The sequence below is a fragment of the Sturnira hondurensis genome, unplaced genomic scaffold (assembly GCF_014824575.4).
Source record: "Sturnira hondurensis isolate 20B ecotype Veracruz unplaced genomic scaffold, ASM1482457v3 Scaffold0000022, whole genome shotgun sequence".
Lineage (NCBI taxonomy): Eukaryota > Metazoa > Chordata > Mammalia > Chiroptera > Phyllostomidae > Sturnira > Sturnira hondurensis.
Genome location: NW_028072653.1, coordinates 1,662,291 through 1,680,007, shown reverse-complemented (window position 1 = coordinate 1,680,007; position 17,717 = coordinate 1,662,291). Strand labels below are relative to the sequence as shown.

Sequence of the window (17,717 nt, the reverse complement as noted above, 5' to 3'; positions counted from 1 at the left end):
CGCATGCCGTCAGAAACCGCACTGTGGAAAAGTCTTCCCAAGTTGATGGCTTCCCAAATTTCATACAAATCTTGAAAATGCTGTGTGACATGACCAAGAATAAGTTGTGAAGCCGAAAAAAGTCTGGAGTACCCTAATAAAAGGGAAATTTTGACCTCCCTTGCTAGAGGAAGGAAGACCCACTTATTTTGATATTCTCTATGTGCTCACCAGGATGGTGTGCCCCTCGGTTGCTGACACACAGGCAGCCCCTCACCTTCCTTTCCCCCCCAGAACAGGCTCTCGTTTCCATAAAGGAGCTCAGAGCCCCACACAGAGGGTATTCCCAGTGATGGACTGGTTAGCATTATCTCCTTGCCTAGACATAATCCAGGTCCTGTCACTAATCAGCTGGGCGACCCGAGGCAAATCCCACAGTCTCCCTGAGTGTCAGTTTCCTCATCAATCAAATGGGGAAAATAACGGCGTCCCCTCTGTAAGCCTCTGGAGAGGAGGGCAGGAGAGAACACGCAGGACGCACTTGCAGCCTGGTGCAGTACGAGGAGCCCGGCACACAGCCAGACCTAATAAATGGTAGCTATTGGCACTGTTATTATCACACGTGCTCAGGGAGCACGGGGACTGTGGTGACACCTGCAGACACGGGAGAAAGTAATTTCCCAGTGTGGCCCGGAGGCCACCAGTTATTTTCATGAGCCACACACGCACTCAGGTAAAGGCATCTCTGGCACCCCAAAGGGCCCTCGTCCTGTTGTACCTGACAGGCAGGACCCCTCACTCCCACCTCCCCATTCCCCGCCCTCTGCTCCCACCCTCTGCAAGGCCAAGGCCAACACTGACCCACTCCCTCCTTGTTTTCCTGCTTTCCACCCTGTCCCTCCCTCCCTCACTGCTCCTTCCCACAAATAGTTACTGTGCCCAACCGCTCACGGTTCCAAGGCTTTAGAAATTTCTCACAGTGAAACTTCAAAAAATGTTTTTGTGGAGGGGACACAGAATTACCAATTTCTTATTTTGCAAGTAAGACATGAAACACACACACACACTATCACCACCACTTACTACCATCATTCCATCAAAAAAAGCATGATTCTATAAAAAAATGCTGTTTCAGTGTCCCAAAATAGAAAGGACATAGTCTTTAGAATAAAAAGACATTTTATATTAACTACTTTTGGAAAAACACAGAAATTTCCTTTTTTCTCATTTTGTCGTGAGCAGTGAAAATTTTATCACGCGTGGCACCAGACACCAGAAAACTGTTTGAGAAGCCCTATAATTACGAAAGGAATGATATAATGATCGTGTAACGAGTGCCAAAAGTGGAGTCGAACGGACTTTGACATTTGCTAGCTGTGTGACCTTGGGCAAGTTACCAAACCTCTCTGAACTCTCGTTCCCTCACCTACTGACACAGGGATGGAGACGCTTGCTCTGCAGAGCAGCCGTGAGCATTACGGGCGGCAGGGGTTGAGCAGTGCACCTGCCACACTGAAGGCGCTGCTTCCCCAGGGCTCATTCCCCTCCTCCATGTCTTTAGGGAGGCTCTAGTTGAAAGAATCCCCTTCTGCCCTGGCAGCCGTGCTGCCCTCCCCCACGTGGACTCAGAGGGACTGGGCTGGATGGGATGCTTCTGGCTGTGCCAGGGGAGGCTTCATCAAGCTTTCTGGGCTCTCCACGGGGTGCTGATTTAGGGGTTCCCGGGCATGGGGAGGGCTGATGCCATCTGTGCTGGCTGCATAAGGGTCACCTGCAGAGACTTGTTAAAAATCAAGATTCTCAGCTCCATCAGGAGAGACTGATGGGACAGGTCTGCAGGGGGGTCCAAGCCCTCATGTTTCTGGCGAGCAGCTCGGTTAGCTGTTGATCACGGCTCTCTGGCTTTTGGGTTGGGACATTCTGACCACTCAACTCACAGGAATGTCTGGTGGATCATTCCTGGGGTAGTGTCTTATGGGCCCTCATGAATGGGGCCTGAAGAAGATCCTGGGAGGGGTTCTCTTGGTTGTGTGTTTCATGCCACCCCCCTTTCCTATCTTCCCTATCTCAACAAATGGTCCCTTCATCACCTGGAAACCTCAGAGTTGTCCCGGACATGTTGCCTGCTCCCGCTAACCCTTCTGCATCATAACCAACCTAACCCCAAGCTCTAGAATTTGCCTACTTCTCTCCATCTCCACAGCCATCCGCTTGGTCTAGTTGCCACTAGCTCTCATTGGGACTGTGGCCTTCTACCTGCCCCATCTCTGGTCTGCATTCCACGTGGGAGCCTAGTTGTCTTTCAAAGACATAATTCAGATCCTATCTCTTGTCAGCTTTGAACCCTTCGGTAGTGGCCAATGCAACTTAAGATAAAATATAACTTTGGCCTAAGTGCCTGCATGGTCTGGCCTCTGAACACACCTCCAGTCTGTAATTGCACCTACCTCCCCTGTTCTCCAGGCTGTGTGAGCCTCCTGCTAGCTCCTGCCGCAGGCCCTGCACGTGTGCCCTTCCTTCTGCCTAGACCGTTCTCCTTCTACCCGCTGCCTTCACCGAGTTAGCCCCTCCAAACTGTTCAGGATTCTCCCTAAATGTCACCTAGGGACCCCTATGATATTCTGATTCCCGCTATAGACTTCTAATAGCATCTCACCCCCCTTCTTCAAGTCACTTATCCCAATTTGCATTCATGTTTGTGTGCATGGGTTTTTAAAATTATCTGTGTTTCCCACTAAAACCAGATCCTGTGAGAACATGGAGCATGGCTGTCTTGCTCATCACTACATGTCTAGCACATGCCTGAACACAGTAGGCATGCTATAAACACATACTTATTCAGTGAAACGAGAGAGTGAATGAATAGGAAAAGGAGGTGCAGGAGATGTGGAGAAAACCCAGCCCTAGGCTGGGATGGTGGATGAATGTCCCCGACATTTTGTATGTGCATCTTTTTCTCAGGGGTGAGTGGAAAGGTAGGGACTTATAACAAAAGTACAATAACCATCTTTTGGCAAGGTGGCTCTGGGGTTCCTGGAGAGCATTTGCAATGGGAGTAGCTTGGGACCAGAGAGCAGAAAGACCAGACACCTCCTGGGCGCAGCAGAACAGGTCGGTGCCTGCTCTGACAGACCTGGATTCAACTCTTGGTGCTGTCAGTTCCTTACTGTGTGACCTTGAGTGAGAAGATAACTTCTCTGGGCTTTAGTATATTTATCTGTAGATGACACCAAGCAATCCCTCTCTTCTGCAGTGCAGCTGTGAGGATTAATGAGACGCTGTCTGCGGAGGGCCTAACAGAGTGTCTGCCTTACAGGATGTGCTCCATGGTAATAGGATCTCACTGGGCTGTAAGACTCCTGCAGGTGGGAGCCATGTTTGACTCTGGCCCAACAGCCCAGTAATTAAGATAGTGCCTGGCACACAGTAGATGCTTTAGGAAGTCTTAATGATTTCATTAGGGATCACATGATTTCATTAGGGATCTCTTCAGTAGGACTTCCCCCTTCCAGGAAGGATTCCCTACGTGTAAAAATTTCTTCTCTCTTAAACTAACGGCTTTCCTTGTGAGCAGCTCAAATCCTTGTGTTTTGAAGCCTCTGAGCTGGAGGATTAGGGTGTGTTTGTGGTGGGGGACTCTGTCCTGAGTCATCTCTGAGACCCTCACCCTCCCTCATGCTCTCGGGGGAGGGGGGCATTCATCAGCTCCACTTTGAATAAGAGGACTGGAGAAACAAACCAATGGCGAGAGGAATTCCTATTTGGTTCAAGTATATAGAGAGTACAACTGTTTCTTTGAAACTGACCTTCATTTATTTGGAGGGGAAAGCAGTTAGTTCAATAATGGCTTCCTGGTGCCTTTCAGCATTTTAAAAGATGGAAGAAAGATTCGGAGCAAGGCAAGGTTCCAGTGTTTTCTAAGTAATGCACTAAGCCCAGCTACCAGTTGGCTGCCCAGCACTTCCTGCTATCCCCTAACCACCCCCCAACCCCATCCTTCTTCCCAATGCAGTGTGCCTCCCTCCACAGACCAGTCACTTTCTGAGACCCTGACCAGGTTTTTCCCAGGCAGATGGGAGCTGGCTTTCACCATCATGCTGGGTGGCTGGAGATTCCTCGGACATCTTGCACATGACCCAGTGAGTAGCAAGGCTGCTATATTATATTCCAATGATTCCCTGTCCCTGCATGGCCTGATTCCAGGGGCTGAATAAAGAGGTCCTTGTTTGATGGAGTCCATCCCTGCTCCTGAGTAAGTAAGAACTGGTCCCTGGCCCAACTTGGTCTGAGGCCTCAGGGAAAGGGTGGGGAGGAGGTAGGGAGGGTGTTACAGGTGGGGGGGGCTCTGCAGGACATGAGAGGTCCTGTTCTGCAGGCAGCCCAACCCTGCTCCCCAAAATAAAAACAATGGAGGAAGGTAAACAAAGGGGGCCCCTAACCAGGACACCGCGGGGGGCATGGCTATTTGCCCTCCTTCCCAAGAGGAATCCCAACCCTTCTCCCCCATGGAGAAGACAAACATGGCTATGGAAATCTCCTGCCATCCGGCCCCTGGAAGTCACCAGCTGGAAGTCACTCCCATCTGCACGTGTGTTTGCCAACCACTGCCTCCCAGATCTCCTTTCTCGCCTTGCGAGTGGAAAGCCTTTCATGGAAAATTTAGAATTTGGAACCTTCTTCAGATGCCAAAGGAGTTATTGTTCTATATCACACTGCTTTTATTTGGGTGTTATCTGAACTCAGAAGAAGGAGAAACCCACATCTTGGTTCTGCTTGGATGCTCTTGCTGATTCATTAAGGACAGGTTGATTAGGCACTGTTTGAAGCTAGTGTGAACCTCTCGGAGCCCATCCCAGACCCCAAGCCTGGAGTCCAGATTCCTCAACTGCTAAGGCCTGGGTCTCCATGGGAGTAGAATACGGGTGGAGAGGGGTCAGGGACAGCACACTGGGACACCTCGGGGGACAACAGCATGGATGCTTCCATGGCGAGGAGAGGAGAAACAAGCTCTGAGGGCATCCCGGTAGCAAGAATGTCCCACTTTCGATGGCGTAGAAGCCAAGGACCTGAGATGTGAGGGGGACAAGGTCTCTGCAACTCGGAAAGTGGAGAGAATGTGAGTGAGAAGAAACTGGGGGCCCAGAGAGAGGCCCAGAGAGAGGCACCGCCAATAGCAGGGGTGTGGAAGGGCTAAGCTTTGCAGCATTTCAAAGTGCAGCCTCCAGGAGGCTGGAGCCTGCAGGGAGCCGGGGGGTTGTCCCAGCTTTTCAAAGCCTGGTCAGTGGACTACCTCTTCCGAATCACCTGGTAGGCTGGTTAAACATACGGCCTCCTGGGATCTACCCGATCTACTGAGTCAGATTCACTGGGTTAGGCTTAAGAAGCTGAAAGTTGCCCTGGCTGGTGTAGCTCAGTGGACTGAACACGGGCCTGCGAACCAGAGGATCGCGGTTCGATTCCCAGTCAGGGCACATACCTGGGTTGCAGGCCAGTTCCCGGGCAGGGGACACACAATACATTGTGTGTCCTCGGCAGAGGCAACCATACATTGATATTTCTCTCCCTCTCTCCTTCCCTTCCCCTCTAAAGATAAATAAAATACTTAAAAAAAAAAAAAGAAGCTGAAAGTTTATCAGGTACCACAGATGATTGTGACACTTACTGCAGTCTGATCTAGTCCAACCCTGTGGTTCCCCGGAAGCGGGCTGTGAAGCCCACAGAGGCAAAGCAAAGCCTCAGGTCACAGATCTACCTGATAGCAAAGCTCTCACGACGACCAGGTGGCTCCTGAGCCCCAGAGCATTTCAATAGGCTGGCAGCCTCTTCTCCTATCTGGAGCTGTTTCCCTTGCCCCCCCTAAGCGAGAGCCTGCACCTTTGACCCGCCCCGCCTCCGACTCCTGCTGGGGTCTGCTCCTTCCTGAGGATGCAGGCCAGGGGGCAGGAGCAAAAGGAAGACGGGCCCAGTTCTCTTCTGAGCCTTTAGTAATTAATAGGTGTGGGGTTGGCGCATGAGTAGAGAAGGAGAAAACACACAGTTACAGCTGAGGGCTTGACTGGGCTTGGGTGTGTAGTACCAAGAGCTAACTCTCCCTGAGCATCAGCGGTGCACCACTGTATGAGGTCCTTTGCATGTATCAGTGCAAACCCCATGGAGCAAATCATAATTAGCCCTATTATGCAGATGCAGAAACTGAAGCCCACAGAGAAGTGGTCATTTGCCCAAGGTCACTTAGCTAACAGTAAGTGGTCATATCACTTCCACACACATCCCCAATCTTTGCATGGCCCAATACAGTATGAGTGTCACCCACCTTAACCCAACAAGCCTGTAAAAGGATCCTGAGACCTTGGGAAAGGGAAGCAAGCTTCTCTGCAGTGAGATATGATCACTCCCGGTGGGGAGTCGGCGGGGGCAGAGCTTTCAACCCTGTCCACTTACCACATCGAAAACACTTCTGATGGGCATTAGCGGGCTTTAGAAATGACACCGTGGAGAGAAGGTTAAACAGCCTTTTTCCTTTATCTTTTTTAAAAGGAAACTCCTGATATCAATTTGCTTTCTTGCCATTTGTCTCTTTCTCTTGAAAGCAGCAGTGTGTCTCAGGGTTGCAGTTACGTGAGGAATTCCTCTGTGTTGAGCTCTACCCGAGCCGCTGGTGTGACTGCAGGTGTGACTGCAGGTGTGTGTGGTCCACGGCGTAGCTGCCGGTGCCTCTCCTGCCACCAGGGCACATGACTTGGTCGTGATCGCCTCCCTCCATTCATTTTTCTGGAGCGTCCCCAGAGACAGGAGGAGAAATCACACCGGACCAGGGCCTCAGAGGAGGGACAAGTGTCCCCCAGGCCATGTGGATACCATGTCACACTGTCCTTTAAGTTTGCCTCTTAACCAGACTCTTCTTCCTTAGAAGAACTCAATCGGGGGGAGTCTCTGGAACAACTCAGGAGGACTACCACACAGAAGAAGATGGACATGTTTTTATAGGAGGGGAAGGACTCAATTTCATTTTAGCAGGGTTTGGTGTCTGGCAGCTGGAGGTGAAGGACAGCTATAATTTAATTCTGGTGATTTTCCCCCAAATCACCGGATTTTGGGTGTGAGAGTGTGTGATCCTCAGGTCATCTTCCTGCTCTTTCGAATCTCAGGCTTTAGATAAGTTACCAGCGCGGCACATTGGGGCTGTGGGGCTGCGGGGCTGTAAAATGCTCTTATTAATGCATAATGAAAGGAGTGCACTGAGGTGATGGCAAGCCGTGAAGGGAGGAAGGGGAACGCAGCCTCTGCAAAGCTCTTGAGCAGCGTGGGGCTCTCTGCAAGAGCCCTGGAAATGCTGAATGAAAGCTGCCTCTCTGTGTACAAGCTGCTTCCCTCCTTTCCAAACGCCGCGTCTGCGGTAACTACAAACTACTTTGTATGCTGCATTCGTGACGCTGCCTTAGCCAACACATGATTACTACTGAAATAAGGCTGGTGTGATGTTCAAGTCCAGTGGCCTTTTTAATTATTAAACCGAGGCTGCTAAATGAGTCATTCCACATACCAGACTTTCCTCCTGTGGTTCTATTTCAAGTGACTCGTCCCTCAGCGTGTTCCACTAACACCTGAGTTGGGTCTTAGCCGGATACCCAATCTGCAAAGCCTTTGTACAACAAACAATATTCTCCAGGCTCCAAACACACACACACATACACACACAGAGACTGCATAAAAACACAAAACACACACACACACAAAAACTTTACAGTAAGCTCATCAGTAAGGCCGAGATGGGACAGTGCCCAGGGCCCCAACTTACCAAGTGGCAGGGCGATGAAGAAGGGTAGCCAACACAGGATGAACATCCCGACCACTATGCCCAAGGTCTTGGCTGCCTTCTTTTCCCTGGAGAACTTAAAAAGTTTGACAGCTATGGAACTCCTGGGGTTGTGGCCTTTGGCCCTGGTACTGCTGAGGGCGTCCTCGTGAAAGTTCTTGGAGTGGATCCTCAGGGTCAGCTCCTTGGAATTGGACATCTCCTTCATGACTCCGGCCTCCAGGTTCTTGGTGGTCCTCTTGGCCACGACGTAGACGCGGCAGTACATGACCAGGATGACTGCCAGAGGGATGTAGAAGGAGCCCAGGGAGGAGAAGAGGGCATAGAAGGGCTCTTCGGTGACCCCGCATTCCTTGTCATCGTTGGGTGCTGGTTCCTTCCACCCAAGGAGAGGCCCGATGGAGATGACTGTGGACAAGACCCAGACGCCAAGGAGCGCCAAGATGGCCTTCCTCCGGGTGACCAGCGTCGGGTACTGCAGAGAGTAGCGCACCCCGATGTAGCGATCGATGGAGATGGCGCACAGGCTCAGGATGGAGGCGGTGCAGCACAGGACGTCCACGGCGGCCCAGATGTCACAGAAGATGCGGCCCAGCACCCAGTAGCCCAGCACCTCCAGGGCGGCTGAGAAGGGCAGCACGGTGAAGCTTAGCAGCAGGTCGGCGATGGCCAGGTTGACGATGAAGTAGTTGGTGGGTGTCCGCAGGTGACGGTTGCAGGCCACAGACAAGATGACTAAGATGTTGCCCACGATGGCAAAGAGGATGAAGGCGCCCAGCACCAGGCCCACGGAGATGGCCCTGGTGACGTCCAGCTGGGGCAGTCTGGAGTTGTTCGAGGTCTGGTTGGGGCCAGTGAAGTTGGCATTTTTCAACTCTCCCCAGTGGGCAGGTGCTGATGTGTTGTGGCCGGTGTCCAGGTCGGGATTCATTTTAGAGTCCGCCCTCCATCGCCACGGGGCTGATAGGGCTGGAAGGGCTGCGGGGAAGGCTCCTCAGCTGCCCCGAAACTTTGCCTCCCCTGTGGTGGTCTTCTTCCCAGAGGCACCCTCCCGGCGAGGAGTCATCTCCCCAAGCAGCCCGGCCGGCAGCGCCCGCGCCTCCTCCTGCACCGCCGCTCGCTTGCCTGTCAGAGGGAGGAGGAGGAGGAGAGAGGGGACCAGGCGGCAGCTCCAAGTTAATGGTCCACGTCAGGCGCGCCGGCCGGGCTCGCGAGGGAGCGCGGGAGGAGGGGCGCGGGCGGGGGGCGCCCGCTCGGCTCGGCCCGGCCGGGCCCGCGGCGGGTCTGCGGACAGCGGCGCCTCCGCCCAGCCAGCGCCGAGGAGGGTCTGCTTTCAATGAGCCTCCGCTGGGCTGACTGCACGCCGGTGACATCAGGCGGGGGAGCCCGGCGCCCTGACTCCGCGCGGCACTAGGGGGCAATGCGGGTCCAGCGAAGGCGCCCGCACCCCGCCGCGGCGCCCCCGCCGCCCCAGGGCCAGTCTTGTGTGCGCGCTTGTGCGCGCGCGCCCGTGTGTGAGGGAGAGTGAGGGAAAGCGACTGGAGCGTGGGGATCCCCGTGCGCCCCACCCCAGGTGGCCCCCTGGGATTCTTCCCCCTCCTATTCACTCTTCATTTTAAAAAGTGGGGCGGGGATGCTTACCTGTAATGGGGAGCGTCTGGAGTCAAGCCCCAGATTTAGGGGGACGTGCAACTTGTGCGGCACCTGAAAGAGGAAGAATTCCAAGATTAGGCAGGTGGGGGGGACTTGAGTCACATGAGGGACCAGCCCCTATCCTTTACCTCCCCATGAAAATAAAAATAAGGCCTCTCTTCTATTCATTCATTTACTCACTCACTCACTCACTCACGTATTCACTCAGATACTCACTCATTCATTCAACAGGTTGTTAACCGAGAACCCCTGCTCTGCCCAGGGATCTGTTCTAGGTGCTGTGGGCATAGCAACCGGACCAAGCAGACAAAGACCCCTGCCCCCTGCCCCCTGCCCCCAGGAGCTTACATGCTAATGGGAGAAGACACTCATTAAAAAGTAAGCACACCGTGAGGCGTGTGGTATGCCAACAGGTATAACAGAAAATAAAGCTAGGAGGGGGAAATTGTGGGGGGGGGGGTGGCATTTGAACTTTTGGATGGGTGCTCAGGGCATCACTGAAATGGTATTTGAGCCAAGACCTGAAAGAAATGAGGAACCAGCTAGTGGCCTATCAGGGGAAAGGCTTGGCGGTGGGAGGGGGTAAGAGATCACTGGGCATGGGGTGGGGTGGGGTGGGGGGGCTTGGGGAATCTGGATTATGCCTGGATCCCCTCTCCTCCTGTCCGTTGGCCACACTGGACTTTCAGCTCTAGGTACACACTCCCAAAGGTGGGCAAATGGTACTTGGGAAAAAAGGTGTGGGCCAAGAGATGCCCCGGGAGAGCCGGATGCTACCGAACGACACTTGGGTACTTGGTCATAGACGGAGTGCTAAGCACTCTGTGCGTTTCCTCATGGCCCTGTGAAAGGAGGAACCTCCTCAGTGACCTCTCAGTTTTGTGGATGGGACACCAACACCCAGCAAAGTTTAACTCTTGGCCCACGTCCACACAGCCACAGGGAGAGAAACTGGGGACTGAACCCAACTGTGGGTCTGTCCCAAGTGGAACACTTGGCTGCTGTGTCACACCCTTCCCCCTGGAAGTGGGGTAAGCAGTGGCTTTTTTCCCCCTCAAGTTTATTGAGACATCATTGTGGGTGGGAGACGTCCACAATTGACATATAACATTGTTCACATGTAACAGGTTGATGTGATATACTCCTCAACTGCAAAATGGTTGCCATCATATTGTTAGCTAACACCTTCATCACGTCACATAATTACCATGCCTTTTCTGGGGTGAGAACTTTTAAGATGTACTCTCTTAGCAACTTTCAAATATATAGCACAGTGTGTGAACTGCAGCCACCACGCTGGACACCAGATCCCTGGACCTCATCTCAGAACGGGAAGTTTCTGCCTCTTGACCAGCACTTCCCTAGTCCCCTCCCCGACTCCCTGGTAACCGCCCCTCAGCGTTCTGAGTCCAGCTTTTCATATTTCACCTATGGGTGACACCACACAGCATTTGTCTTTTTTTTTGTCTATCTTATTTCACTTAGCATAATGCTCTCAGTGGCAGGATTTCCTTCTTTCTCATGGCTGAATAATATTCAGCTCCCCCTCCCATCATTGTATATATACACATCTTCTTTTTTTTAAGTATTTTTAAAATTTAATTATTGTTCAAGTACAGTGTTCTGTCTTATATTCCCAGCCCCCCCCCAGTGCTCCCCACCTCCCTCCCATTTCCACCCCCACCTTAGTTATTATCCATGTGTCCTTTATACTTGTTCATGTGAGTCCTTCCCCTTTTCCCCTGTGGTTCTCTCCCCTCTCCCCTCTGGTCCCTGTCAGCCTGTTGTGTATTTCAGTGTCTTTGGTTATATTTTGCTTGCTTATTTGTTTTGTTGCTAGCTTCCTGTTAAAGGTGAGATCGTATGGTATTTGTCTTTCACCACCTGGCTCATTTCACTCAGCATAATGCTTTCCAGTTCCATCCATGCTGTTGCAAAGAGTAGGAGCTCCTTCTTTCTTTCTGCTGCATAGAATTCCATTGTATACACATCTTCTTTATCCATCCATCCATTGATGAACATGTAGGTTATTTCCATATCTTGGATATTGTGAATAATGATGCAACGAACATGAAGTACAGCTATCTCTTTGAGATCCTACTTTCATTCACTTTGGATATATACCCAGGAGTGGGGTTGATGGATCATATGGTAATTCTATTTTTAATTTTTTGAGGAACTCCTATGTTTTCCATAGCGACTGTACTAATATAAATTTGAGACAGAGAGTGGACTGATGGTTAGAGAAGGAGCAGACTTCCACGCAGTAAATTTTGGGGCCCCAAGCTCTGAGGGCTGGGAGGGAGCCCACATTTATTGATAGCCAAGTCTTTGCTCATTTTCCATTATTCCTCCCAACATCCCGTTGAGAGAAGCATAACCTGTCTTCACTGACAGGCGAGGAAACCATGATTCGGAGAAAGTCTGTACATCCTGAGTTTGAGTGACCATTGGACACGTGGCAGAGCAATGGGCTGTGACAGCTGGACACCCTAAAGCACACCCCCACGCTTCTCCATTTCCTGTCCACAGACTGGGCCTAGGGCCCCCCTCTCCCCTTGGCAGTCTCCACACCGGATCTGCAGGACCAGGGGACCCACTCGGGGCAATTTCCATTTCAGCTCCTCAACACAGAGGAAGGCCCTGAATTCCTCCTTACTTTTCGTATATATTTTTGGGGGAGGGTAGGTGGTTATCACACACATACAGTTTTAGCCTTTTCGCACCCAAATGCACAGACTCCCAAGTGCACAAAACACACAGTTTCAAGGGGTTCCCTGAGATGAAGACATCTGTGGTGGAGGCAGCCCTGAAAACAGATATTTTCCCCTATTTTAATTAAACTGGCTTAAGTTGGCTTTGAAGATTTTAAAATAAGAGGTCCACAGATTTATAGTGATTTCACTGTTCAAGAGCTACTAGAATCCTCTCCTGCCACTTTCGAACTTGGGAGGGGGTCCCCAGCAGCGGGGATTGGGGAGCAGCAGGTGCAGAGCTGGCCATCGAACACCCTCTCCCTGGCCCCCAGGGCGGGGCTCTGTCCTCTGCCCCAGAGGGAGGGGGCAAGGCCGGAGGGTGAGACTCGGATGGCCATCTGCCAAGGGTCTTTATGAAGAGGGGACATTGGTCTGTTCCTGGTGGTTCCAGTACTAATATGAAGTCTTTATGAAGAGGGGACATTGGTCTGTTCCTGGTGGTTCCAGTGGTTCTAGTACTAATCTGTCTGGAGATAGGAGCTAGGCCAGATGGTGTTTTGAGGCCTTTTAGCCCCGGGTAATCAGCTTCCCCTGGTGGGTCGAGTGAGCCCTGAAGGCACCTTGCTGCCCTTTTTTCTCCTCTTCCTCCACAATGATGGTAGAGCAGAGAGTCACACACTCAGTTCCCACCCCTCTTGTGTCTCTTCAATCTAGGAGGATGGTGCTTCTCTTGAACTAGTCGATTCCCCGGGGGAGTGAGGGGAGGAAGAGAATGCCAGGAAGTTGGCAGAAGCTGGCGATTAGCACAAAAGCAGGGATGTGGGAGAGAAAGGGTGGGACAGAATGAAGAGCAAGTTCCAAGCCCACATATCGATGGCGGTGGCCCATTTCCCACTTCCCTGGGCACTAATCTCACCAGCTATTGAACAGCCGGCAACACACCATTGAATTTACGGAGGCTGTGTCTACATAATCGCGGTCACCAGCTGCAGTGCGAAAACTCGGCCTATCAGACATTTTTCTATGGTGGCAAAAGGCCAGGGAAAGAAAAAGAGCAGATCTGAGATTTCAGGGTTGGTTTATACTTGTTTTGAAAGAGAACAGTGTGTTACCTAGATGAGAACTTGTGCTTGATTCGGGTGTCAGGATGTGGGAGAGGTTGTTGAACCGTTTCGAGAGGTTGGAAATCCTCGTTGATTTCAGACGTGTTGTCATTTACCGGTGCCTTTCATCAAGACCCGACAAACATCCCGGCATAGGGCAGACAGGTGTTATTAGCCTCAGCAGCAGCCATGTACCAGGACCCCACTGAAGCAACCTTTGCTAATGGTCCTTTCCTTACTGCTCCCCCCTCCCATCGCTGGAGATGCCTCTTAACCCCCCGAGCTGATGTCTGACCCACGGAATTGACCATTTGTTTAGGTGTCATGAGGATACAGATGATATTTCATTTTCTTGGTACTCCCAGGGCCAGAGCCAAGCACAGAGCTCTGACTCACTCGAGGCTTGGAGAAGAACCTTTTCATTATCCGTGATTACATTACCAACCTCTGATGTTGCAGGCTCCCATTTCTGTGAGCCGTCTAGGAGAAGCTGCCACTGAGTTTGACCACTGGGGAGACCAAGGCAATGGGAGATTCAGAAATCTGCTTTGAGGGTCTCTGGGAGGAGAGCTCTCACGTGTGGCCATGCAGTTTTGTGTGGTTCTCCCTCTCCAGCTCTCTCCAGTTTTCCATTGGAGCGGCCATATACAGGAGCATCTGCTCCACGTGAGGCACCGTGCTAGGTGCTGTGGGTGAGTCAAAGATTAACTAAATCAAACAAATAATCTTGCACTGATCTAGGTGCCAGGGGTAAGGAGTAGGATGGTAGAGCACTCTTCAGAGAGTACCTACTATGTGCCAGGCACTGCGCTGGGTACTCTGTGTGCATTTACACACATCTTCACAACAAAGCAAGGTAGGAAGCATCCCCGTTTCACAAAATGAGGAAACTGAGGCCCAGAGAGGTTCTGTGACATGACCAAGCCTATTGAGTGAGTAAGCAGCACTGATATTCAGAGCATTGTCGTCTGGCTCCAAAGCTTGCATCCTTCTCTCTGCACCAGACTGATTTTAAAAAAACAAGGAAGGAATGAGTGAATGAATAAATGAATGAGAGAAGGAATTAAGGAAGGAATGAAGGAAGGAAGGAAGACAGCAGAAGGTTCAGCGTTTGCCTTGAAGGAAATTACAGCAGAAGACAGGATGTGATCAGGTTCCCGAGTGAGGCAGAGGCCAGGGAGGGGACGGCAGGCAGAGCTGTCCTGGCCAGAAGGTCCTGCAGGGGAGGTCCTCAGGCGGCCTTCCTTGGCCAGCACTGGTCTGCGGAGAATCTGAGAGCTGACTTGGAGGCCAATCCCGCTTCCCTCATTTAATAGCTGCTAAATGACCTTGGGGAGGAGAGTAAAGTGATTAAGAGCCTGAACTCTGGCATCCAACAGGCCTGGATTTATGTTGCAGTTCCACTAATTTATTCACTGTGTGTCCTTGGGCGAGTCATCTGTCTAAGCAGCCTGAGCCCCAGTTTCCTCATCTGTGAAATGAAGACTGTAACAGTCTCTGCCTCAGAGGGCTGAGGTGAGGGTTAGATGCAAGAATGTGTGTAAAGCGCCTAGCGCATAGTAGTGGGAATAATATTGGCTAAGAGTTATTGAGTGTTGGCTGGGTGCCCAAAATGCCTTATGGACATTATCAGGTTTGATCCTGATAGTAACATTATGAGATGGATGCTATTACTACTGACATTTACAAACGAAGAAACCAAGTCTCAGAATGGCTGCCCAAGGCCGCTGGGTTAGCAGCTGGTGCAGCTGGAATACAAAGCATCCAGTGAATGAGGCTAAAGATGAAAAAAAGAATTGGAGGTGGGAGGCATCTGTTTCATGGGCTACACTGGGGTCTCCGGGGACTTGAAGGGAGGAGGAGAGGTATGCTTTCTCCTGGGCAGGGGACACTGGCTTCAGCAGAGCCATTTCCACTGCCTCCAAAGGCAGCAGGCCAGAGGCTTCTGGGAGTGAGGGATTTCAGCCCCCTCGGGGCAAGCCTGCTTTTCTCTCTGGTAATCACATTTTGTCAATCTTTGTTGAACACTGATTCCCCCAACTCAGAAATTCTTGCTGCACAGCCTTTCCAGGCAAGGTAGGGAGCTCAGGCACGGCCCTCGGCAGTGGGCTGGTAAAGATGGACTGCCACGTCAGCAGGGCTGCATTCACATTCCGAGCTCGGGGACAGCACTGACCTGGGGGCTGGGGTGCAAAGGCACAAGACACGGGAGTGGGGAGTGTGCTAAACCTGCTAACTCTGGAACTGGAGAATGGGTCTGCTCTCCCTTGGAGGGTGGGACGAGATAAACAGGTTGCCCACATCAGCCCAAGGTGTTGCAGAGACGAGGGCCAGGAGGAGAGTGTAGCATTTTCTTATATGACTCTAGCTGTCCCTTTGTGGCCATGGGTTTTGCCCATCACTTTGTCCAGGAATCCATGGTGACCCCCAAATTGACTGGGGAAAGGTCTTCAGGTCGTGACCTGGTTTGGAGCTGGGTGTGCGATAGTGACTGCACCATGTCTCCACAAGGCCAATGTCACTCTCCATACCTAACACCGAAGGCAGGCTGCCGATGATTTTACTGGCACCAAAACTCTCCCGAGCTGCCTTTGTGTTGCCCTGCCAGAATGTACTTTCTAATCACAGTGCTGAGACCATTAAAGGTTAAAGTGAGACATAACAAAACAAAACTTGTGGCAATGGGCTCCTTATGGCTGACTTTTCAAGGCTGCACTGCAATAGTTAGAATTGTGGACTTGAGGAATCTCAGAATTAGAAGGACCCTAGAGATTGCCTAGCCCAGGGCTCAGCAAACTACAACTCTTGCAGCAAATCTCACCTTGTGCCTTTTTTTTGGTGAATAAAGTTTTATTGGAACACAGCCATTCCCTTACACACTGTCTGTGGGTGCTTTCATGCTGCAATAACAGAGTTGAGCAGCTGCACCAGAGACCCTGTGCTTGCGAAGTCTTAAATATTTGCCCTCTAACCCTTTGTAGAAATTGTTTGTTGACCTTTGGTCTGGCCCATCCCTCTTATTTCACATGGGAGGGCACAAAGGCCCAGAAAGGGGGAGGGGCTTGCAGATACAGCCAGGATCAGCAGCCTGGGATTTGGTTCTGCCACATGACTCTTTTTTGTGCTCACCTGTTTCTGCAGTCTGGAGTAGGTTCTGAGTTTGAATCCCAGCTTTAGTTGACCAGGTGTATGACCTTGGACAAGCTATATAAACACAGTCAGACTCCATTTTTTTTCATGTGAGACCTGGGGATAATGCTTTCCATTTCTTGAGATAATGCACATAGTAGGTGGTTTTGATAATTAGAGGAGTCTGTAATGCATAGGCTGGGACCTGGCTCTTAAGAAAATGCAAACTCAAACAACTCCTATTATTAGATCAATGTCCTCTGTGATTTTACGTGCATTAATCTGGTCCTTCCCACTCTACATTTCATAAGGGAAAGGGCTATTCCTTGGTTCTTTAACTTTTTAGATCCTAGGTCTCATTGAGAAGCTCCTGCAAGCTGTGGGCACATTGCCTTACTCCACATTTTTCCTGAATTCCTTACAGGGCTCTTCCTCAGTGCCAAGTTCCCCGCAGGGCCCCTTGATTAATTGATACTCACCCTACTATCGCTTATTTTTGTTTGCTGGGTCTCTCTCCTGCTGCTAACTGTATCTCAGTGTGACCTCTTTCAGTCCTGGGCAACAGAACCAATCCAGCCTTTCCCCATCCATCATGGAACAGAACCCGAACTGAATAAAGTGAATGGAATGGACGCCAGCCTTCCTGTCCTCCTGGAGTTTTTGGTCTAAGATAAATACTGGGAATGCGCATCTGAGGATGCACGGAGAATTGTGTCTGACACCGAACAGAGATACGAGTTAAATAAGGAAACAAATCAAATATGTGATGTAGGTCTCAGATTTCTCCACCCTTCTTCTTCTTCCTCTCCCGTGGCCCTCTGAACCAAACCATCCAACCCTTTGGGGGGATTTTCACTTGTGGCGGCGCCCAAGTTCAGAAAGGTCTGCAGGAAGTGGTGGAAACCTTTTTCCTTAGGGGCTTCTAAAAATTGTATCTGGATTAAATGTTAGAGCCCAGCTTTGGAGAGGACATACTAGGCCCCCGGGGAGTAAGGCAAGGAAGTGGAGTCAGTGGGTGACTTCTGCCTTCTCATCTATTCTCTGGCAGAGACGAAAGGGTGGGACCCTGGATGGGGCGGGACATGCTTGGGAAATGGTGTGTACCTCACTCTGGGGCCTCCATGGGGATGGAAGAGGAGGGAAGAGTGTGAGAAAGGCAGTTTTCTTTGCCCATCTCCTTCATGTATGAGGAATGCTGGGACAGGAAATGCCCAGCATTTCTCAGCTGTTTACTGGATGCCAAACCGGCAGATTTGGAAGGCTGCCTTTGGAGTCCTGGAAAGATGAAGGGGAAGGAGGAGGAGCCTTGGTTTTTCTGCCTCGTGTGAGACTGTCCTTGGG

The 17,717-nt window shown here is 51.1% G+C and overlaps 1 protein-coding gene across 2 annotated transcripts in view; it reads right to left on the bottom strand.

Moving 5' to 3' along the window:
* ADRA1B (adrenoceptor alpha 1B) overlaps positions 1-17,717 on the bottom strand; it is an 86,838-nt gene that overhangs the window by 33,185 nt on the left and 35,936 nt on the right. The window contains exons 2-3 of one of the 2 annotated variants that reach the window (XM_037055031.1): positions 9,437-9,499; positions 7,778-9,205 (exon numbers count right to left, since the gene is read on the bottom strand). In XM_037055031.1, coding sequence (XP_036910926.1) covers positions 7,778-8,726 — 949 coding nt within the window. In that variant the 5' untranslated portion in view covers positions 8,727-9,205; positions 9,437-9,499. The remainder of the gene's footprint in view (positions 1-7,777; positions 9,206-9,436; positions 9,500-17,717) is intronic. The other variant, XM_037055795.1, reaches the window with a different exon arrangement.